The sequence below is a fragment of the Ursus americanus genome, chromosome 18, assembly GCF_024610735.1.
Source record: "Ursus americanus isolate L20-20 chromosome 18, mUrsAme1.1.p, whole genome shotgun sequence".
Lineage (NCBI taxonomy): Eukaryota > Metazoa > Chordata > Mammalia > Carnivora > Ursidae > Ursus > Ursus americanus.
In genome coordinates this window covers 835,646-856,960 of record NC_142144.1, presented here as the reverse complement: position 1 = coordinate 856,960, position 21,315 = coordinate 835,646, and the positions used below count along the sequence as shown (strand labels likewise).

General features: G+C 64.0%; 2 protein-coding genes and 1 long non-coding RNA gene across 4 annotated transcripts; 2 read left to right on the top strand and 1 right to left on the bottom strand.

Annotated features, from left to right (window-relative positions):
* The first annotated feature begins 381 nt into the window (after nt 1-381).
* On the top strand, nt 382-7,020 carry UAP1L1 (UDP-N-acetylglucosamine pyrophosphorylase 1 like 1). The gene is made up of 9 exons (XM_045803740.2): nt 382-704; nt 1,345-1,549; nt 1,731-1,906; nt 2,224-2,396; nt 2,502-2,695; nt 3,185-3,325; nt 3,897-4,082; nt 4,671-4,737; nt 5,199-7,020. Exons 1-9 carry the CDS (start codon nt 416-418, stop codon nt 5,280-5,282), a joined length of 1,515 nt encoding a protein of 504 aa, XP_045659696.2. The 5' UTR covers nt 382-415; the 3' UTR covers nt 5,283-7,020.
* Nucleotides 6,637-12,428, bottom strand: LOC148108533 (uncharacterized). The gene is made up of 2 exons (XR_015727251.1): nt 11,828-12,428; nt 6,637-11,457 (listed from the first exon to the last, which is right to left on the bottom strand). It is a non-coding gene; the product is annotated as an uncharacterized LOC148108533 (long non-coding RNA).
* Nucleotides 8,041-19,434, top strand: LOC123796283 (endoplasmic reticulum mannosyl-oligosaccharide 1,2-alpha-mannosidase-like). Of its 2 annotated transcripts, XM_087869172.1 has the most exons (13): nt 8,162-8,296; nt 8,736-8,844; nt 9,528-9,643; nt 11,237-11,391; nt 11,685-11,794; nt 12,425-12,610; nt 13,284-13,432; nt 13,805-13,993; nt 15,897-16,087; nt 16,845-16,965; nt 17,587-17,784; nt 17,876-18,007; nt 18,736-19,434. In XM_087869172.1, the coding sequence occupies exons 1-13, from the start codon at nt 8,183-8,185 to the stop codon at nt 18,946-18,948; spliced, it is 1,983 nt and encodes a 660-aa protein (XP_087725298.1). In that variant the 5' UTR covers nt 8,162-8,182; the 3' UTR covers nt 18,949-19,434. The 2 variants fall into 2 exon arrangements, with proteins under 2 accessions (XP_087725299.1, XP_087725298.1); XM_087869173.1 differs by lacking the exon at nt 8,736-8,844 and having other exon boundaries at nt 8,041-8,296.
* The last annotated feature ends 1,881 nt before the right edge of the window (nt 19,435-21,315 follow it).

Below are 21,315 nucleotides of genomic sequence, written 5' to 3'. Positions count from 1 at the left end.
GGACAGACCCTAGCCTCCCCTTCGGGTACCCCGACCGTCAGGGCTGTGGGTCCAGAACAGGGAGCATTAGAGCTGAAGTCAGCCCTCACGCGCCCGGGCCAGAGGGATCGCAGAGCCCATGAGGGGGCTTGCCGACCCGGGGCGTCCCTAGCGCCCTGACCCGGCCCCTCCGTGTCCTGCGGCGGGCTAAAGCCCGGAGCTCGCGGGCGGCGGCAGAGCGGACAGGGGCGGGGTCAGGGCCGGAGAGGGGCAGGCACTCTGGGAAGGGGCCGGAGTCGGGAAGGGGGCCCTCAGAGGCGGGGTCGAGGCGGCGCGCCCTGGTCCCGCCCCTCTGGGGTCGTCACCGCCCGCTGGGTCCCGTGACGCCCGTAGGAGCGCGCCGGTCACGAGTGCCAGCGCGGCAGACAGCGGCGACATGGCCTCGGAGCGGGACGTGCACGCCCGACTGCAGCGCGCTGGCCAGGAACACCTGCTGCGCTTCTGCGCCGAGCTGGCGCCGGGACCGCGCGCCGCGCTCCTGGCCGAGCTGGGGGCGCTGGAGCCGGAGGCGCTGCGCGAGCACTGCCGGCGCGCGGCTGAGGCCTGCGCGCACCCCCCGGGCCCGCCGCCAGACCTGGCAGCGCGTCTGCGGCCCCTGCCCCCCGAGTGCGTGGGCAGCGCGAGCCGGTGCGACCCGGAGACGCGGCGGCTCTGGGAGGAGGAAGGTAGGCGGGGCGGGGTCCCGGACGGGTCGGGTGGGGTGACAGGAGAGGTTGTACTTGGAGGAGTTTAGCGTGCCTTATTCCTTTGCGGAGTCCCCTTTCGCTCGCAGCTCGCGACTGGGGTTTGGGGCTCCCAACGCTGCCAAGGTGGCAGCCGCCCCTAAGCGGCTTGCCCTCGGGAGAGCGCTTTGTGCCGACTCCCCTGGCTAGCCAGCAGCCCAGCCCACAGGCGCATTGACCGCAGGGAACCCTTGCGCAATTGCACACGCTCCCTTTCCTATCAGCGCTGGCCCAGGTGTACTCTTGGCCTCCTGGCCTCATAGGTGAGGCAGGTGCTCCTGGAGGGAAGCCTGCCCAGGGCCCCCATTGCACTGCTGTAACCAGCCTGACGTTGTGTTCCCTCTGAAGGACCCGGGCTGGGAATGAACCCTGGAGGATGTCATCAGGACCCCTGATGGGTCCGGACGAGATGGAGTTTGGGTGGGGCCGTGGCCCACAGGGCATCAGAATGTTATGTGGAAATTTCTGTTCTGTGGCTAGCAGAAGTCTTAGAGTTCCAGACTCGAGTGTGGCTTGCTCTGAGGTGAAGGGGTGGTTATGTGGCAGGTCCCAGCTGTCCCCTCATGGCACCCTGCACCTCCAGGTTTCCGCCAGATTGCCCTGAACAAGGTGGCTGTGCTGCTGCTGGCTGGGGGACAGGGCACTCGCCTGGGCGTGACCTACCCCAAAGGCATGTATCAGGTGGGGCTGCCCAGCCAGAAGACCCTGTATCAGCTGCAGGCCGAGCGGATTCGGCGGGTGGAGCAGCTTGCTGGCCAGCGCTACGGGACCCGCTGCACCGTCCCCTGGTGTGCCTTCTCTGCGCTACCTTGTCCCCAGAATGATCCCCTGCCCTGTAGCACCAGCCCAGGCACCCAGACTTGAACCCCAACCCCAGACTGGACCCCAAGGCCAGCCCCTGTCAGCACCCCGTATCCCGGAGGTGCTCGGCCCTTCGAATGGCCTGCTCAGCCTTGCCTCTCCTTGAAGGTACATCATGACGAGTGAGTTCACGCTGGGGCCCACGGCTAAGTTCTTCAAGGAGCATGACTTCTTCCACCTGGCCCCCAGCAATGTGATCATGTTTGAGCAGCGCATGCTGCCTGCTGTGACCTTCGATGGCAGGGCCATCCTGGAGCAGAAAGACAAGGTTGCCATGGCCCCAGGTATGCCCCACCCCTGAGCCGGGGAAAGACCGCTGGCCTAGAACAAGTTGCTAATTAGAGGTCGAGAGAACTGCGGCAGAGGTCAGAATGTTGTGCCTGAAGGCTGTGTGGTCCCGGGTGAGTGGCCTCCCCTCTCTGGGCCTTGGTTCCCATCTGTCATGTGAAACAACCATAGGGCTACTTGGATAGTGACGGAGAGCTGCCTCAGGTACAAGGTCCAGCCCCAAGGGGCCTCCCCTGCCTCCAGCATGCCCTGAACTAGATGGCTGAAGCCCTGCGGAAGCCCACGAGAAAGTGGCCCCTCTCTCCCTCTGTAGATGGCAACGGGGGGCTGTACTGTGCACTGTCAGACCACCAGATTCTAGAGGACATGGAGCGTCGGGGAGTGGAGTTCGTGCACGTGTACTGTGTGGACAACATTCTCGTGCGGCTGGCCGACCCCGTCTTCATCGGCTTTTGCGTGCTTCGCGGCGCAGACTGTGGGGCCAAGGTGAGCCCACCCTGCCGGCTCTGCCCCGCCCCCTCCTCCCAGCCCCGCCCCCGGCCCACCTGGCCCCGCCCCAGCCGACCTTCCCAGCCCAGGCCTTGGCTGCAGGTGGTGGAAAAGGCGTACCCCGAGGAGCCGGTGGGTGTCGTGTGCCAGGTGGACGGGGTCCCTCAGGTGGTGGAGTACAGCGAGATCAGCCCGGAGACCGCGCAGCTCCGGGGGCCCGACGGGAGCCTGCTCTACAGCCTGGGCAACATCTGTAACCACTTCTTCACCCGAGACTTCCTCCAGGTGGTCAGCAGGTGTGCTCAGCAGGTGGCCACGGGTGCTGGCCAGAGTGGCCTGTGGCCTGCACTGACCAGGGCCGGCGGGCCCACAGTGACTGGAGGCTCACCTGAGCCACGTGGGGCTGTGGGTTGGGGTGCAGAAAGGCTCTTGCGGTTCAGCAAGCCAGAGGCACCGGAGCCCGAGCAGCTGCTGCCGTAAGGCTCTGTGGCCGAGTTGGCCTGCTCGTCCTCCCGTGCCGCGCCTGTTGCCTCCAGGCACCACCTTTTACCCTGTGGCTTGCCAGCTGCCATTTCGTCTGGGCAGGGACACAGCCAGTGGGGCCTCTCCATCTTGGGCTGCAGGGTGCAGGCGATGCCTCGCCATCCCGGAGACCGGGCTCAGCGTGTACGCTGTGCTGTCCGTCCGCCAGTGTCTTGCCTGGCCAGGTGTGCAGAGGTGGGGATGGGGCTCCCAGGGGCGTCCCGTCTGAACTCTGTCTTCCCATTGTCCTTCTCTGCCCCCAGCGAGTTTGAGCCCTTGCTGAAGCCACATGTGGCTGTGAAGAAGGTCCCATACGTGGATGAGGAGGGAAATCCGGTAAAGCCGATAAAACCAAATGGGATAAAGATGGAGAAGTTTGTGTTTGATGTGTTCCAGTTTGCTAAGTTAGTGGCAGAAGTCATTTATTTTTTCCTTCTAACCTCTCTCTCTTTTGGTTCTCTGTTGGGTTCTGAGGCCTGGTTGGGCCGGGAAGTGGAGGCTTGTGGGGGACACAGTGGGAGCGCCCCTTCGTAGTGGGGAGTAGGGGCTATAGGCAGGCTCAGGGAGAAGGCCAGAGGAAGCAGCCCCTGTGGTGTGAGCTTGGCAGCATCTGGGGCCGCTGCAGTCTTTGGGGCTGTGCACTCTGGGAGATACCCCTGCCCCTCCCGTGCCCTCCTCTGCCCCTCCCGCGCCCTCCTCTGCTGCCAGCCTGGGGTTAGGAGCCTGTTTCCAGGCCAGGTGGCTGGGGGGCTCCTCAGGGGTTTGGCCCTGACCCTGGGATCCCAGGATCTGGGGCTTTGGCTAGTGGGAATGGAAGGACTTCCAGTAGCCCCGGGGACCTCAGGAGCAAAGATGCACGCGGTGCCTGCAGGGCTTCCTCCATGGAGGCGACCCCCACTTAGTCATCGGAACCCCAGTGCAGCCTTCATCTGCCCGGGACGAGGGCCTCTGAGAGAACTGTTCTTTTCCACACAGGAGCTTCGTGGCCTTGGAGGTGTCCCGGGAGGAGGAGTTCTCCCCGCTGAAGAATGCTGCCTCGGCTGCCAGGGACAACCCCGACACGACTCGGCGCGCCCTGCTCATGCAGCATTACCGCTGGGCCCTGCAAGCAGGGGCCCACTTCCTGGATGCCTGTGGGGCCCGGCTCCCTGAGCTGCCCAGGTGAGTGTGGGCCTCAGCATGCTTCCCAAAGGACAGGGGTGTCAGGGTCCAGACCTCAGCCGCAGAGCCCCGCCGGCGCTGCCGCTGTCTGAGCGGAGGCGGGGGCTCGAGCTCCGCACCATGCTGAGTGCAGGGGGCCAGGCACCCTGCCCGGCCACACAGTGCTGCCTGCAGCCGGGGCCCAGCTCCTCAAGAGCGCCTCAGGGCCTGTGGGGAGCTGGGTGGCTGCCACCCTTCCTGACTCATTCATAAGCTTCGAAACCAAGACCCAGGCACGACATTTGGAAGATAGCAGGGCAGGTCACTTTTCAGGGCTGGCAAAGGGAAGGACGTTGGGTTTCCATGTCCTCTGGCGTCCACAGCCACCACTTACATCTGCTGGCCGAGGTGCTGTGTGGGGCCTGCAGGGCTGAGGGCTGTATTCCTGCCCAAGTAAGAGCCTACACGTGGGCAGGGGCAGTTTGCTGAGGGCTCTGAGCGTGCAGAGGAAGGGGGTACTGGTGAGAAAAGAAAATTGGGAGTGGGGTCAGGCAAGGACAGCCCAGGGCACGCGCCCGGGAGCAGGTGCTGACACGTGGGCCCCCACAGCCTGCCCGGCAGCAGAGAGCCTCCCGCCATCTGTGAGATCTCGCCCTTGGTGTCCTACTCTGGAGAGGTGAGAGCACACTGGCCCACGTGGGCTTTCTGGGGTACGGGATGCGTGATCAGGGGTGGGTGCTGGGGTAGAAAGTCAGAGCTCTGACTCAGTTTACCAGTGGAGAAATAGTTTCATAAGTTATAGAGGATCTGTCGGGATCATGGGTGGGTGACAAATCGGAGGCCCTCACACATGGTAGAGGGGCCAGGAGGATGTCCGGTGGTGTGAAAGTTTAGGGTTCCAGCCAGGAAGGGTTTATGGGAGCCTTGCTGAGGCAGGAATGCTGGCCCCAACCCTCTGAGAAGATCTGGCCTGAGCTTGCCCAAAGGACTCATAAGGGCTTGGGTCTAGAAGTAGCATCAATCCTTGCTCCTGGAAGCCTCTCTGGCCCTACCCCACACTGGCTCAAAGTAAATTTGTACCCCCCCCTTAAGGACCGAGAGGTGAATACACGGCCATCATGACTTCCTTGATTCCAGGGTCTGGAAGTGTACCTGCAAGGCCGAGAGTTCCAGTCCCCGCTCATCCTGGATGAGAACCAAGCCAGGGCTCTGCGGCCCTGACTCACTCCCAGAACTGCCAACCCCGGGGACTGAGGGGCGGGGACACGGGTTACTCCACCAGGGTAGGGCCTCTCCCATCACTGGTTCCATGGACCAAATGACCCCAGGCCTGCTGGGGACCAACGAGGGCCCTTTGCGCTCCAGGCTGTGGGGTCCGGGCGGGAGGCAGAGGTGTGGCGTCCTCGGTGAGGGCAGCGGCCCCCACCTCTGCTCAGCAGAGACCTGAGAACCCCTGGCACCTCGAGCCCTACACGCGGATCTGCTCGCTGAGGAGGGCCAACCACTGGAGCTCTTCTGCAGAGGCACAGATGAGGCAACGAGAGGGAGAGGGACCGTGTCCCTCCCTCACAGGGCGCTGTGTCTAAGGTGCTGCCCCCCCCCCAGCAGCTGAACCATACCTGGGGTGAGGCTGGCGGGGGGGTCATAGCCCCCCAACTTCCCACCACCCCCAACCCACACGCAGCCTGCACTCCTAAAGCTGGCTCCTCTGAGATTCCCTCGGACGCCTCGGCTCCTCTGCCACGCCTGTGGCTGGTTCAGGCTGCTGAATCTTATGTCCCAAGAACCAGTGGGACCAATGCCAGTGGCCTCACGTGGTGGTCCATCAAGCTGAAGTAGAACCGGCCGGGGAGCTGCAGCCCTCGACCAGCCCGCCAGTAGCTTCCAACAGGTCCTGGTGCTCACGTTCCTCCCCTGCTCTCTGGAGGGTCCACCTGTGGGTCCACGGCCCCTGCACTGGGCCCCCGCACCCTGACCTAGGCTGGGGGAGACCCGCTGGCCCCGGCCCCGAGCCCCTGCCTGGCCTTGCTGCTCCGGACCCCATGCCTGCTTTCCCCTCCGGAAAGCAACACAGGGGCACCAGCCCCCTCAAGGCCGTGGAGAGCTGCATGAACTGCAGCCTGCTGCCAAACCCGGCCCCCTGCCCCCACCCCCTCCACTGCAGCCCACATCCCCATGCAAGCTGTGCTCTCCCCAGGGGGAGGACACTCTCTGGACGATGGGTTCAGACGCAGCTGGCTCCTCCAGAGGCTTACAGGGGACAGGAGACCTGTCCATGCATCCTGACCTGGGCATGAGGGCAGGGTCAGGGTCAGGGCCACGCCCAAAGCCCAGAGGAGGACTTTGCTTCCACCCAGGCTCTGCCAGTCCTTTGCAAACCTCAGAATTGAACCGTGTGCCTTAGGACCCTTCTCTCAGCTGCTCCACGGGCAAGCAGAGGGTCCGGACAGAGGAGGGTTGGCCAAGGTGGACGTCCAAGGCCGGGGTCCTGCCCACGGCTGCTGCTCCTCACCTCTACAGCTGAACAACCGTGCAACCTCTTTTCTACACTAGGTGGGAAAACTACGGAAACCGCTTGCTTTGAAGGGCACGGTTTATTTTTAAATAATTACATCTTTACACCAAGGTTCAAACATAGCAGAGAGAGGGCCCGGGTGCCCTTCACCGCCTCCCGTGAGATTTGCAGCTTACAGATCGTGGGGCGCCACCAAACCAGGAACGGGGGGAGGGAGGACCCCAAAGTGCTTTCTCACAGGTGTGTGCTCCTGTGCCCACCGTGCACTCAAGAGGCAGGACGGGCCCCTCCGAACAAAGCTGTCCCTCAGGTTACCTTCAGAGTCTCTTGATCACGACAGCACTGACTTTTGAAAGACTGCCAAACTCTTTGATTTCCCCCAGAAGGCCGATGGGGGGTGGGGAGGAGGACGGATTTCCAATAAACTCAAGATGCCCTGATTGATCCCTGGCCTGGCCAGTGCAGTTTCTGACCAGCGCATGTCGTGGGAACCGCAACCAGGTGTCCCCGGCTCTGTCCGTGCAAGGGAACTAGAGTCCACACGCCGAGCCGCTCCTGCCATGGGCTGTCCAGGAGTCCCCTCGTGCTCCCGCCCAGCTCTTCACCAGGGTCTCAGGGGGGCCTGAGACAACCCAGTGCGTCAGACACCTGGGGGCGGGCCCAGAACCTGCCCCTGAGCCCGCGCTCCAGGGGAGGGCTCCTGCACTCTCCGCTTGGGAGCCCGGTAACTCGCCCTCTAGACGCCACCGTCTCCCTGCTGACGGGACGTGCAGGGAGGGAAGCATTCGGGCACCGCTGGCGCCACCAGCGGAGGCCTCAGGAACGACCCCTAGCAGGGAAGGGGACCGGAGAGCACGAGGATCTCTCCGGGGCAGGCTCAGACAAGGCGAGGTGCCGAGCGGCAGGCACACGCGGAGATACTACAGCCGGGACTGCAGGACGCAGCGGGCTCACCCAAGGAGCCTGGCCCGCCCAGAGCCGCGCGGGGGCCGAGTGCGAGGGGCGGCGGCGGCGGCAAGCACCCGGCAGGGCCCGGAGCCGAGTAGACCCTCGACCCTCGGCGCTCCGGGCCTGCTCCGCCCTTCCGCGCGTCCCCGGAGAGGAACCGCGCGCACAGCTGGCTGCGGGGGTCGTCATCGGGCCCCGAGGACGGACCCGGAGAGCCGTCGCCCTGCCTGCCCCGACTCCGCCGCGGCTCACCTAGCTCTGGGCGGGGGAGTCCGCCCGAGACGGGGGCCCGGGGCGCCGGCCAACCCCGTGGAGACCGCGCCGAGCCCAGGCCAAGGCTGCGCGCCGGCGGGCGAGCTATGCGCAGGCGCGCGCGGGCAAGCGCGGAGGGCGTGAGGTCACGGCGAAGGTGCGGCCGTGCGCCGGCGCAGTGGGACGTAAACACGCGCGAAGGGGCCGCGAGGGCGGGCGCAGGCGCAGTGGGGGTTAGGAGGGCGCGGCGCAGGCGCATTGGCTGCGCACGCGATGGGCGGGGTGTTGACGGCGCTGCGATGGCTGCCCGCGGGTGTGGGACCAGCGAAGCCCCCGGCCCCTCTCAGAGCCCGGCCTCCTGACGCCGCCAGTGGGCGGGGCCGCCCGGGCCGCCTCCGCCGCTGTCATGTATCCGACGCCGCCGCCGGCGGCGCCGCATCGGGACTTCATCTCGGTGACGCTGAGCCTCGGTCAGAGCTACGACGGCAGCAAAAGCTGGCGGCGGCGCTCGTGCTGGAGGGTGAGGGTCCAGGCCGGAGTCCCGGGGTTCCGGGCCCAGGGGGCGGTGGAGCCGGCCTGCAGCGGTCTTTGGGGCCCGAGCTCTGCGGGGTGGGGGCGGCGCGCGGTTGCCCGCGCTGAGGGCTGTGCCTCGGGGCGGCGAGGCGGGAGCCCAGCCTGGGCCGGCGCTGGACTGTTCCCAGCGGTCTCGGGCTGCAGGGCGTCCGCACCGCAGGCCTGGGCAGATTGGAGGTCCCGCCGGCGGCCGGAGGCCGGGCGCGCCGGGTGCGGGAGTCTCTGCACTGCCCGTGCGGCGGCTCGTCCATCCCTGCCGAGAGCGCACCTCCCCCGGTGCAGAAACCGGGCCTGGGGAGCTACTCTCTGGATTGGCAGCAGTGGGAGAGTTCCCAGTTGTGTGGCTTTCAGTCAAAAGCCTCCTTCTCCTTCCCCCCCCCCCTTAGAAGTGGAAGCAGCTGTCGAGATTACAGCGGAACGTGATCCTTTTCTTGCTCACGTTTCTGATGCTCTGTGGACTCCTGTCCTACATCAGCGTGGCTGACCAGTGGAGAGGTATCAGCTGCACGTGTGCCTTTACGTGATCTGTGTGTGTCACTGAGGGCTGACCGGGCAGAAACGGTCTCGCAGTCCACCTTAAAGGTCAAGGGGCAGAGCGTTTTTAACCACGTAGCCAGAACGTGGATGTGAGTTTCCCCTTGTGGCTCGGCTTCGTCTTCCTCGGTGTCTGGTGTAAGCCCCGGCATCTCCACCCCCTCTGCCTCGCAGAGAAATCAAGGTCCTGAGGTCGCAAGCTTGGTCCGGGCACATCCCGTGAACTTCCTCACACGTCTCCCCGTGTGTTTGGAAAGGCCCCCCGGGCACACTTCTGGCGAGCATGTAGAGAGTCCTGGGGGATTCCTCTGCTAAGGTCCTGGCCTTCCGCAGGAAGGTTAGGGAGCCGCTGCAGGTGGCTCAGGGCAGTGGCCCGCTTGCTACCCTTGGTAGTCCCGGGAAGGGGCGAGGTTAAGGCCGCGTATTTGTGGGGTGTGGGTTGGGGTGAAGGAGCAGAACTGCCAAGGGCTTTGAAAAAGGTCTGATTCCGTCTGCCCTCCTCAGATTCATTTCAGTGACTTTCCCCGGGTCTCACGATGTCCTTTCGTAAGGAATCACGCCTGCCTAGACGTGCTCCGTGACACACTTTGAACCTCCTCTAGGCTGCGTGGCCTGTTGGGGATAAAACCAGTTCTCCTCTTTAGCTGTGAATGGCCGGTCCGCAGAAGAGCGGAAGATGAGACCAGCAGATCCACCCGTCTTGCCAGCTCCTCAGAAAGCAGATGCTAATCCAGAAGACTCCCCAGGGGTTTTACCTCAGGTACTTCGGGTAAACGACACGTGGGGTCGTCACCGGGGTCCGTCCCGCAGGCATTTCAGAACAGCGTGTGGTGTTTCAAGCAGACGGGGAAGAATTCTTTCTCTCACCACCTGTGTGATGTTTGAACCTCACGCTCCTTGTGCTGGGCTGATGGGATGACACTTGGGGCAGGAAGGAGGAGTACTCTTTCCTTCGTTCTTCTTGGACACCTGCTGGTGCGCCAGATGCTGTGTTCGCTGGCGAGCAAAACAGACCCGTCCCTTCTCTCCAGGAGCCGCGGGCTGGCGGGAGCAGGCAGGTGGCCCGTGGCGAACATCCTGCGAGGAAAAGAGCAGCGGCCGCCGGGAGGGATAAGGCTGGCGCCGGTCCCCTCCGTCAGGGAAGCCTCTGTGAGGATGGGACACTGAATTGCTGCCTGAGGCTGAGAATCCGCTGGCTCTGGGTAGAGTCAGGAGAGCCAGGCTTGAGTTGAATGAAAGTGCCCAAGGCACGGGGAGCAGGGCTTGCTCAGGGAGTTGAGGCTTCAAAGGGTCTGGAGGGGGCAGGGGGCCGGGGTCGGTCCAGGCCGGGCCCTACGGGGCTGCCCTGGCAAGCAGCAGGAGGCCGCTCTCCAAACCGTCTCGTTCAGGGACTGTGTGTAAAAAAGCAGGTTTTCTCCCTCGTAGAGCCGACAGGCGTTTCTTTTACTTCTCGTGGCTACTCTTTTGCACACGGACTCTTCCGTGATTGTAAGGAAAGCAAAGCCAGCCTGCCACGTTTCCCCCACTGAAAGACAAGTTTTCAGAGGTGTTTCGGGAGGCCCGTGATCCGGTCTCTGGTGTCCAGCAGGGGCCCGGACGGTAAGGGGTTTGTTGATATGCACACCTCCCCTGGTCCAGGCCTCCGGACAGGGAGCCCCTTGTGGAGGCCGCTTGGACTTGCTCTCTCGCTCAGACTCCAGTACTGGTCCCCAGACCCAGGTCAGCCTCGGTGCTTTGTTTGGGCCAGACCCCGTTCTCGTGGCCGCGGGGGTCCCAGCTCTGTGTCATTCGGGAACGTCTTCACGGATGCTGTGGCTCCTGAGAAGCAGAGGTTTTCCCGATTCCCAAGGGGGCCTCCTTCCTGTCCTCTGTTGAGGACTGGCCGCTCCCGGGCCCCTGCACTCCGTCCCCGGACCCGGCGCCCTTCCCGTGCCACAGCGTCCCGAGGATAAAGCGCAGGAGTCCCCGGGCACGGGCCCGCGACAGTGTTCTCTGCGGCTCCGTCCGCGGGGACGTGGTCCTGACCCTCTCTTGCTACCTTTAGGGTCTGTGACAGCCTGGAAGCATCCCGGACCAGGAGTTTAACCCACCATCCAGGGCTGCACCAGCCCGTTGGCTCGGTCTCCATCCGGGCTGGTCAGGGCCAGGAGATGACCAGTCAGGATCTCCTGGCCACATCTGCGTGTTGTGATGAAAGGCGAAAGGAATTTGCTCTGGGGCCGTGTGCTGCTAGCCAGTTCACCGCTCGGGGTTGGGCCTGGCAGGGGGAGTGTCCCGGGGGGGGAGGGGCAAAAGGAATAGCAGCCCACAGGCAATTGAACTGTTCTCACCGGTGACTTTTATCTTTATCTAGAAGCCTCAAAGGCATTTCCGACGGGGACCACCCAACCTGCAGATTCGAGCCCCCAGTAAGGACTCCAGGGACCGGAGGCAGGATGACACCAAGCAGAGGGACGAGATGGTGGGCGACGCTCGTCAGGAAGAAAACACACACAGAACAGTGGTCAGGTACGTGGAGCGTCAGAGAGGAGGGAGCACATGCAGAAACGTCGAGGCCAGTGTGTCTGACGTTTTCTGAAAACCAGAGAGGAGGAGAATGAGCACGATGTCTAAAGTACCTTTTGCTTTCAAAGCAGGCAGGATCCAGAGTGGGGACCGTGGTGGGGGCGGGGCCCTGCCTTCTCCTGCTTGTCCGGCCTGGAGTGGAGGGCGGCAGGGAGCCCCGCCGGGTGGCAGGGACCTTGGAGAGTTTGCCTGTCCGCCCTCAAGCTGGCTGACTGCTCCCCCTTCTCTCCCTGAAGCTGGAGGGGAGCGGTGATTGAGCCGCAGCCCGGCACCGAACTCCCTTCAAGAAAGGCAGAGGCCCCCCCCAGGCCTTCGTCCCAGGCCCCCAGGATTCAGAGCCAAGCAGGTAAGGCCCCACCTGCACCCTGTTGGGCCTCACCTGGACATTCTGATGGAGAGGGCGTGTGGACGCCCGATGAGCGTGCAGCGCGTGCGGTGGAGCGCCTGCTGTCCCTCCGAGTGCTGGTCACCCTCTGACAGCCGGGCGGGCCGCAGATCTCTTGAGAGCCTTGGGGATGACACGGGGCTCCTTGGTGGCCCGTCACTGCAGCCGCGGGCTGCCCGTGTGGGCGGGAGGCTCGTTTCCCCGTCTCCTGGCCTGCGTCCGTGCCACGTTGCGGGGGTGGGGCGGCGCCTGGGGAACGTGGAGACGCACCCGCCGCCTGCGTCTCCACCCAGGCCCCACGGGTCCGAGCAGGCGTGCGGGGTCCTGCGTAGCGGCACCAGCGGTGGGGGGACCTTCTGGGCGCGGGCGCTTCGTGAGCCCCGAGCGGCTTGTCTGCTTCGGTTCTCACGGTGCCCTCTGAGGTCACCCGTCGGTCGTATCCCCGTTCCACGGATTGGAGAACTGAGGTTAGGCCAGTCACGGCCAAGGCCACGTGCCTGGTGGCACGGGGGACCGCGCCAGGTCAGCGAGTCTGCGGCTTAGGCTGTGACCCACCGGGCCGGTCCCGGTGACCTGCTGTCTTCCTTCCAGCCCCCCCGAACGAGCGTCAGAGGGCCGTGATCGACGCCTTCCGCCACGCGTGGGCCGGATACCGCAAGTTTGCCTGGGGCCACGACGAGCTGAAACCTGTGTCCAGGTCCTTCAGTGAGTGGTTTGGCCTGGGCCTGACGCTGATCGACGCCCTGGACACCATGTGGATTTTGGGTCTGAAAAAAGGTATCTGCTCGTTCCCTAGCACACGGCCAAGTTCTCCTCGGGTGACACTCGGGCGAGCGAGCGAGCCGTGATCGGGAGGGGGTAAACGCTGCTGTTCCCATCTGGCATGCTCTCCCTTCTCGTGGGTGACAGGAGCAGACGTGCTGGGCGTGGGCAGTTGCTTTGCTGCTTGATGTCGGGCACCCGGGGACGCTCGGGACACCCGCTGAGGACCTGGGCCGCGGCGTCCAAGGGTGGTTCCTCTGTTGCAGCCGCGAGGGGCTCTGTGGCGGGAGGTGGCGCGTGGTCCGATAGGCTGTCAGCACCCCGGGTCTCTCCCTCGGGTCCTCCTTACTCCACGCGGGTCGGGTGGCGTGGAGATCACGGGTCTTTGGTTATTTCTGAATTGATATTTTAAAGTCCGTTATAAGTTGTCTGAGGAGGCCCAGGACTTCCGCTGGGTTACTCACGCGGCCCTTTGTACCGTGATTTTCCACCGTCGCCCGCCTGTGCTCACGAGCGCTCGCCGGCTCCCTTTTCTCTGCGCATGTAAAGACGCCGCAGGACACGTGTGGCGAGCCTGCGGGAGAGAGAGAGACACGAGAATGCACGGAGCCCCCGAGCGAGAGGTCTCGGGGGCGTGCTAGGACCAATCACTGAGCTGTCCCCCCTCCCCACGCTGTTCGTGTCACAGACTTTGAAGAGGCCAGGAAGTGGGTGTCTAAGAAGCTGCGGTTTCAGAAAGACGTGGACGTCAACCTGTTTGAGAGCACGATCCGCGTCCTGGGCGGGCTTCTGAGCGCCTACCACCTGTCCGGGGACGAGCTCTTCCTGAGGAAGGCCGTGAGTGTCCCGGGGAGAGGAATCCCGAGCGAGCGTGAGCCTGCGCGTGGCTGTTGCTCGGCTCCAGGGATTCGGGGTGGGGTGGGGAAGGGGTGTCTGTCCCCAGTTCTTCCTGCTCCGAACCCGCGTTTCTGCACGTGCGCGTGCGCGGGCATCGCACTGCCAGTCGTCACCGCGACGGGCAGGGAAATTCTCTCGGGGCTCCTCGAGGCCAGCTGGGTTTGGCTGCGTGGAGCATCGCGGCCATGTGAAGCCAGTAAAGCCCCGTGTCCGCGTCACGGGACGGAGACGGGGGACGGTTTGGCGGCGTGGAATGGAAGCAAGGCTGGCGTGTGGCACCGAACCTTGATTCCTCGCTGTGTCGCGTATCAGGAGGATTTTGGGAATCGGCTCATGCCTGCGTTCCAGACGCCCTCCAAGATCCCATACTCCGACGTGAACATCGGCACTGGGGCCGCCCACCCGCCCCGCTGGACCTCGGACAGCACGGTGGCCGAGGTCACGAGCATTCAGCTAGAGTTCCGGGAGCTCTCGCGCCTCACGGGCAGAAAGAAGTTTCAGGTACGGAGGGGCCGGGCTGCTGGCCGGAACTCTGGCGGGCTGGCGTGCGCGTCAACCATGGGCCGCCCTGAGATCCCCCTACCGTTTCCTTTCTCGTTCCCCGTTTCTCCTTAGCAGGTGGCGCTTTCTGTGTGATAATGGAGGCCAGGGCGTCAAGTCGGTGCCGGGGGGTGGGGGGAGGGGCTGAGTCCTCGCCCTGGCCCTGCCCTGCTGCAGGCCCGTGTCCTTAGGGTCCCAGCTGCCAGCCTCTCACGTGCCGCGGGGCGGGGGGTGGGGTGGGGGGTGGGGGCCGGCAGCGCCCAGGGGGCGGTCTGCGCCAGGTGGCACCTGCAGGGAGTGGCGTCCGGGCCAGGTGGCGTGAGGCGCGGAGAATGGAGCCGTGCTGGTGTTTCTCCGACTCGCCGGCCCGTGGCTGCCACTTCTTGTCAGTGAGTCCTCGGCCCTGTTGGGCGGTTCCGCTCTCCTCGCGGGGGAGCATCTGGACTCGGCACAACGTGCCGGCGGTTCTCCTCTTTCCTTAAAAAGCGGAGATGTGATTGACACATTGAGAAATTGTGGCTCTTGTGTACGTGGGCGTGGCACTATGTTCCCACGGGTGCAGCCGGTGCCACGCTTTGCCCCCAGAACGCCATCATCCCTTCAGCAGCGAGCCAGCGCCCGCGAGCGCTCCCTTCCGCGCGTGTGTGCGGCGGGGGACTTTCTCTGTCGGGAGCGTCCCGCGTGGGTGAGGTCCTGCGGCCGCGTCGGACTTGTTTGCCGCGTGTGATATGCACATCCACGTGGAAGGCGCCCACGGAATACATCTGTGTCGTGGCGCGCGTCCCGCTCGTCTCTTCTCGCGGCCGGCGGCACCCTGGCGTGTGGACGGAGCCGTGCCGTCTCGGCGCTGGCCGGCGCCTGCGTGTTGGGTTGTCTCCGATGTGGGGGTCGCGAGATGAGCGCTCCTGGGAGCAAGTTCCCACCACGCTCGGGCTCCGGCTCTTCTACAGCGGCCGGCGCGTTGCCGCTCGGTGAGCCTTTGGTGACGACCGTCGTGGCGGGCGCATAGGGTGCCTCGCTCCGCGTTTGATTTCTGTAGCGATGATGCGCGGCGTTTTCCAAATGCTTGGTGGCTCCGCGCGTGTGTCCCGCGGAGACGGGCGTGCGGGGGCCTTTCCCCGCCTGTGGACGGAGCCGCGGTCTTCCCGTCGTCGGTTCATAGTCATAGTCCAGCAGCTCAGCTTGTGTCCGCCCGCTCCTCAGGCGTCAGGCAGGTGCCTGCCCGGGGCCGGGTCGTCATGGTTTCAGTGCACCAGACAGGACTCCGTAGATGGGTGTGGGCGTGCGTGTTGGGTCCTGAGCGCGGGGTCCTGAGCGTGGTGACAGAATGCACACTGAGCCGCGGAGCAGAGGTGTGGGGTGCCGCCTAGGCCAGGCAGTGAGCTCGGAGGAGCTGAGGTGGGTTGGGTGGGTTGGGTCTTGAAGGGCACGCAGGAGCTCACTGGCGGGGGGAGGAGGAGGATGAGCCTCGAGCCCGGGCGTGGCAGTGGACATGCCTGCCTCCCCTACAGCAGGCGGGAGCAGCCGGCCACGCCTGGGCAGTTCGTCGTGGGGACCAGGGCTGTGGTCTTCAGACACAGTCCCCCCGTCCGGAGGATGAGTCGGGCCCTGTCATCGGGGCCCGTGTCACCTGCCCGCCCCGCGAGGCGGCCCGCGCGCGCGTCAGGGTGCGGGCCTGGTCGCTGCGCGGCCTCGGCCAGCCTCAGAAGCCCGTGTCGGGCAGCTGGGCCGAGGGACGCCGTGGGCCGGATGCCAGCCTGCTCTCTCCTCCGCGGGGAGCGGGTGGGTTAGGTGGGGGCGAGCCCACGCAGCCCTCTCTGCAGCTCGCGCCCCCGCTCACCCCCTCCCCCGTTGTGTGCCCCAGGAGGCCGCGGAGGAGGTGACGAGGCACGTACACTCCCTGTCGGGGAAGAAGGACGGGCTGGTGCCCATGTTCATCAGCACTCACAGCGGCCTCTTCACGCACATGGGCGTGTTCACGCTGGGCGCCAGGGCCGACAGCTACTACGAGTACCTGCTGAAGCAGTGGATCCAGGGAGGAAAGAAGGAGACCCAGTGAGGCTGGTTTCCGCTGCGTCAGGCGGGGTCCCTGCGGCTCCCCTCGTTTCGGGTTCACGGGCAAGAGGGCCGCAGCCGAGCCAGGCCCGGCCCAGACTCGGCCCCTCCGCGGGAGCGTGCTTCTTCCCGGCACGGCCTTTGTGCCGAGGAGGGGGGACCTGGCTGGTCGCCGAGGCCCACGGCTCCTCAGTGCCAGGCGGGTCTCGGGGTCTGGGCCTGGCCGCGGGGCCCCCGGCTCACTGGCGGAGCGGTCTTCCTCGGGGTCGTGGAGGCCACTCTGCGCACGCGCTCCCCAGCAGAAGGCGGCCAGGAACACCTGGGCCTCCCCGCGCTTCCTGTAGGGCTCCCCGAACATGCCCTTCCCCCGAAGCGGCCAGATCCACGGCTGCGTCGTTCGGTGTGGAAGACAGAGCTCAGCCTCGTGAGGGAACTGGAAATCCCCAAAGTCTCGAGCCCAGGGGTGGCCGCCACCCAACACCCCTGGGGCGCAGCTCCGGGCTGACCCCTGCGGGCGGAGACAAGGGCGTCCCATCTGGGGAGCCTGAGGGGAACGTCGGGGCCTGGGGCTCTGCAGAGGCTGGTCTGGGGTGGTCCCTCGGGGCGGCTGAGAGGAGCGGCCCTGTTCAGGGGAGCCGAAGGCACAGCCCTACGCCCCACGCCGACGGGCCGGGCCGCGAGCCTCCAGCTCCGGGCTGGCCGCTCCTGGGGGTGGGGCTGAAGGGGCCTGAGCTGACGGGGCTGCCGCTCCGCCCAGGTTACTGGAAGACTACCTCGAGGCCGTCGAGGGGATCAAGAAGCACCTGCTGCGCAGGTCTGAGCCCAGGAAGCTCACCTTTGTGGGGGAGCTCGCCCACGGCCGCTTCAGCGCCAAGATGGTGAGCGCGTGCACGATCCCGGGGGGGGGGGAGGGGCGGGGCGAGGCGGGGGCTTCAGCGCCCACCCGTGTGTCCTGGGCCCCGACGGGTTCGTGAGTCAAGACTTTGCAGAGAGCAGTGAAATTCTGGCCATGGGGCGGGCGGCTGGGCTGCGTGGCCTGGGCTGTCCCCACGACGGCAGGGGGAGCTGAGGGGGAGCCGAGGTCTCCGATGGGCCCCGGCCCCTCCCCCAGGGTCCCAGCTCCCCGCCTCCCGGGACCCTCCCTTTTCCCTCTCCCCTGGGCCTAGCCTCTGGTCTCCTGCCAGCGGTACTGCGGTGCCCCGTCGGTGTTTGTGGGGTCGGGCGGAGGGTCGGGTGGGGGTGTGGGGGAGACCCGGGTCAGCATCTGCTCCCCCGGGAGGCGGGTGTCCTGCCACCAGCTTCTCCCCTGCTCACGTCGAGCCCCAAGTGCTGGGCCTGTAGTTGAGTCGCTTGCCCGAGCGGACCCTGAGGCGTCCCCGCTCGGGCTCGTTGACTCGTGGGGATGCGGGAGACCCGAGACGGCGGCCGACCCCGTGTTGCCGCCCCCCGCCCCCTGCGGCCACAGACTCAGCAGTGGTGAGGACACGCTCTGATTTCAGGACCACCTGGTGTGCTTCCTGCCAGGGACGCTGGCTCTGGGCGCCCACCACGGCCTGCCCGCCGACCACATGGAGCTGGCCCGGGCGCTCATGGACACCTGCTACCAGATGAACCGCCAGATGGAGACGGGGCTGAGCCCCGAAATCGTGCACTTCAACCTGTACCCCCAGAGCGACCACAAGGACGTGCAGGTCAAGGTGAGCCGGGGCGGGCTCTGGGCGTGGGGGGGCGCCGTCGGGGCCTCGCCTGAGCTCAGCCCGTGTTTCCCGCCCCCACCGTGCCCCCCAGCCGGCCGACAGGCACAACCTGCTGCGGCCCGAGACGGTGGAGAGCCTCTTCTACCTGCACCGCCTCACGGGGGACCCCAAGTACCAGGACTGGGGCTGGGAACTACTGCAGAGCTTCAACGCGTACACACGGGTGAGCTGCCGCCGCCGCCGCCGGTCGTGCCCCGGCTCCTCGCTCCTCGCCGGCCGCCTCTCCCCGGGCCGTGGGGGGGGGGGGGCAGGCTCGCCGCAGCCTGGGGAGTTCGGGGGCATCCCTCGGTCCTGTCTCGAGGGACCAGGCTCTGTGGGGAGGGCCCCCGCTGTGGCCCCGTGAGCTCGGGGCGCATCGCGTCCTTCCCGGATCCTCCCCGTGGCCGGGGCGGTGCTTCTCCGCCCGGCGTGGCCTTCGGGGCCACCGCCCCCCACTGTGCTCGGGGCCCTGCCCCCCGTCCTGCCGTCGGGGGCCGTGGCTCCGGGAAGGTCACGCCCTGTCCGGGGCCCACCACCCACCCTGGCAGAGCCACAACTTGACCTCTGCTCTGTGGTGTGTGAGGCGGTGGGTTCCGGACTCCTCAGGGGACGTCGGGGCCTTCGGGAGGCAGCGCTTTCCGTCGGGTCCCTCGAGGGCGGCCGGCGTCTCTGCGGGGGTGTCTCGAGGAACTGGGGCTGACCTCCAGGCGGGCCGGTCCCCTGGTGGACCTGGGGGTCACCGCCCCCAGGCCCTGGCCTGGGCCGCGCGCGCCCGGTGGCGAGGCCGGGAGACTGGGGGAGGGGGCCGTCTGGCTGCCGGGCCCATGCCCCCAGGGCCGAGCCCAGTGCGGGGAGCCGGCTGTGCCCGCAGCGGTGACGCCGCGGTGACGCCGCGGTCTCGGCTTTGCTCAGGTGCCCTCGGGCGGCTACTCCTCCATCAGCAACGTCCGGGATCCCCTCAATCCCCAGCCCAGGGACAAGATGGAGAGCTTCTTTCTGGGGGAGACCCTCAAGTACCTGTATCTGCTGTTCTCCGACGACCCAGACCTGCTCAGCCTGGACGCCTACGTGTTCAACACCGAGGCTCACCCCTTGCCCATCTGGGCCCCGCCTCGGGGGGCCTGACTCCCCTGCGAGCAGTGCCTCAGATGTGACACATCCTTGCTATGATTCAGGGATGTCCCGTCCACTGGAGGAGCCTTGTTCCTTCTTCCTCTGAATCTTGAATCATGTTTACGTTCCGAATACCCAGACAGCTTCCCGTCAGCCGGTGCCTGGAGTTCACGTTGGTCCCACATCCCTCGTCGTCTCCCGGGGCTGCACTGGGGCCCCCCATCGTGCTCAGAGACAAGAGCTGAAGGGACAGCCCGACATGGGGCTCAGCCTGGGGTCTCAGAGCCTGGGACCTGCCCTGACCTGAGGGTCTGGGGTAGCCTGTGACCTGCGAATCTGGGCACCTGGTGGGCTGTGGTGTTTACACGTTGGACTCAGGGATCCTCCCCTGGCCCTGCAGGGGCTGGGAGGGGCGGGTGGGCGAGTTTGTCCTGCTCCTGGACCACCCGGTAGGATGGACTTTGCAGGCAGCATAAAAGTAGATTGTGTCCCACGTTGGTAAGTGGATCTTTCTGTGAATCATCTTTGTGTGGAGTGAGGAAAAGCCATTGTTCCTTTGGGAAACCTCAGACTTCATTCCAAGGGAGTTTCAGGTTTCCATCACAGATAATGCTGCCATCCTCCGAACATACGTTAGCGACATGTGCGACTTACCTGTCATTACACAGGTTACAGAGTCACGGTTGGGGGATAGATGGTGCTCGTCAGCCTGCTGCAGAAACCCAACAGCAAGCAGTGGGTAGCACGTGATGAGGGTTATACCCAAGTTCGTATTTCATTAACCTTGTTACAGTTCAGTAAATACAAAAGTTTGTGAAATACAGAACTTCGATATAATGGGAAAGATTAGTATAGTCAGAGAACAGGAATGGGTGTCTGTAGCATCGCGGGGCGGCTCCAATCTCTCATTCTCCCTAGAAACCTGAAAAAGCAGGTGGAACCATCACCATCCGTTTTGAACAGCAGCAACAACAAAATCGCGAGGAAAAAGAAGTATGGCTCACTGAACAGAACAGAATTAGTTGCTAGAAACTCTCTCTAAAGTCCAGATTTGAAAATTATTAGAAAAAAAAATAAGAAAATTCATTTTAAATGTGCTGAAAGCACTGAAAACACACACGTGGAAGTAAGGGAAATCAGGAGATGTGTTGCACACTGAGAATAGGAGTCTGAGAAATTACCCAAAGGGATAAAGTCTCAGACTGAAGTGTGCAATTGGGTCAATGTGGAAGGAATTGTGTGAAGGCCGAGAGGTAGTACTGTGGCCACGCGATGCGAGGAGCGGAAGAAAAGGGTGAAGAACAGTGAACAGAGCCCAAGGGACCTACGGGTTCCCATCTTACGTGGGTCCGGCATGTGCATTATGATGGGGGGGTCTCAGAAGAGAGGGGCATGAGAATATTTGAAAGAGTTCTGAAAATTTGCCAACTTTGATGTAATAGGATATAAATCTACAAATTCAAGAGGCTCAGTGACTTCCTTGTAGAATCAATCCAGAGCCCCACACCAGAGAGAGTGTTGAAGGACGGGATCTTGAACGTAATGAGAAGCGATGGGCGATGCACGCAGTGAGGTCAACATTCAGTGTCTCCGTTGGTTACGTGTCCAACTTGTGATTTTGGCTCAGCTCATGATCTTGACGGGTTGTGGGATCGAGCCCCTGGTGGGGCTCCCTGCCCAGCGGGGAGTCACCTGAGTCTCTCCCTCTGCCCCTCCCCTCACTCATGGGGGCTCACTGTCAATTCAAAAAAAAAAAGCTTTCAACCAAGAATTCTATGTACAGCAAAATTGACTCTCAAAAAAAGTGGGAGAATTTAACATCTCAGATAAAAGCTGAGGAGCTCGTTGCCAGTCAGCCTGCTGTGCGTGAAATGCTCATGGGAACCCTTCCGGTGGAAATGGGGACACTCGGTAGTACCTTAGTGCCCACGGAGGACGGAAGATCTCTGTTAAAGATGGCTGTGGGGAGTCGGAAAACCAGTGTTGTGTTTTTGTTTGCAGCTCCAATGTTTATCCTACAGGACTTTGAAGATATGCATGAAAAATATTTACAAATTTAAGTTTGGGGGCCCACAATGTACGAAATAGAGTTTGTGATGACAGCGACGTAAAGGGGTGGCTTGGAGCTGCTTAGAAGATCAGTGATGTGTGTGAGCGAGCGAAGGTGGTGTCGACTTGAAGAACATTGTTCTACATTGAGGATGATAAACGTCTTCGCTACGCCACAATGAATAGATCTAAAAGATACATACAAAGGGAAGCGAGAAGGAATCGAAAAGTTTCAGTAAAAAAAATTTTTTTAAGAAGAAAAGTTCATGGAGGAAATAAAGGACAAAAAAGATAACAGAAAAGAAGAGCGAGGTGCTAGAAATAACTGTC

Bases quoted from the DNA above. Each gene is read 5' to 3' on its own strand.
- UAP1L1 (XM_045803740.2), top strand. From the start codon at position 416: ATGGCCTCGGAGCGGGACGTGCACGCCCGACTGCAGCGCGCTGGCCAG. The intron at 2,397-2,501 runs GTGAGCCCACCC...CCTTGGCTGCAG, and splicing joins GCGCAGACTGTGGGGCCAAG to GTGGTGGAAAAGGCGTACCC. The intron at 3,326-3,896 runs GTTAGTGGCAGA...TTTTCCACACAG, and splicing joins GATGTGTTCCAGTTTGCTAA to GAGCTTCGTGGCCTTGGAGG.
- LOC123796283 (XM_087869173.1), top strand. From the start codon at position 8,050: ATGGGCGGGGTGTTGACGGCGCTGCGATGGCTGCCCGCGGGTGTGGGA. The intron at 12,611-13,283 runs GTATCTGCTCGT...TTCGTGTCACAG, and splicing joins GATTTTGGGTCTGAAAAAAG to ACTTTGAAGAGGCCAGGAAG. The intron at 18,008-18,735 runs GTGAGCTGCCGC...GGCTTTGCTCAG, and splicing joins GCTTCAACGCGTACACACGG to GTGCCCTCGGGCGGCTACTC.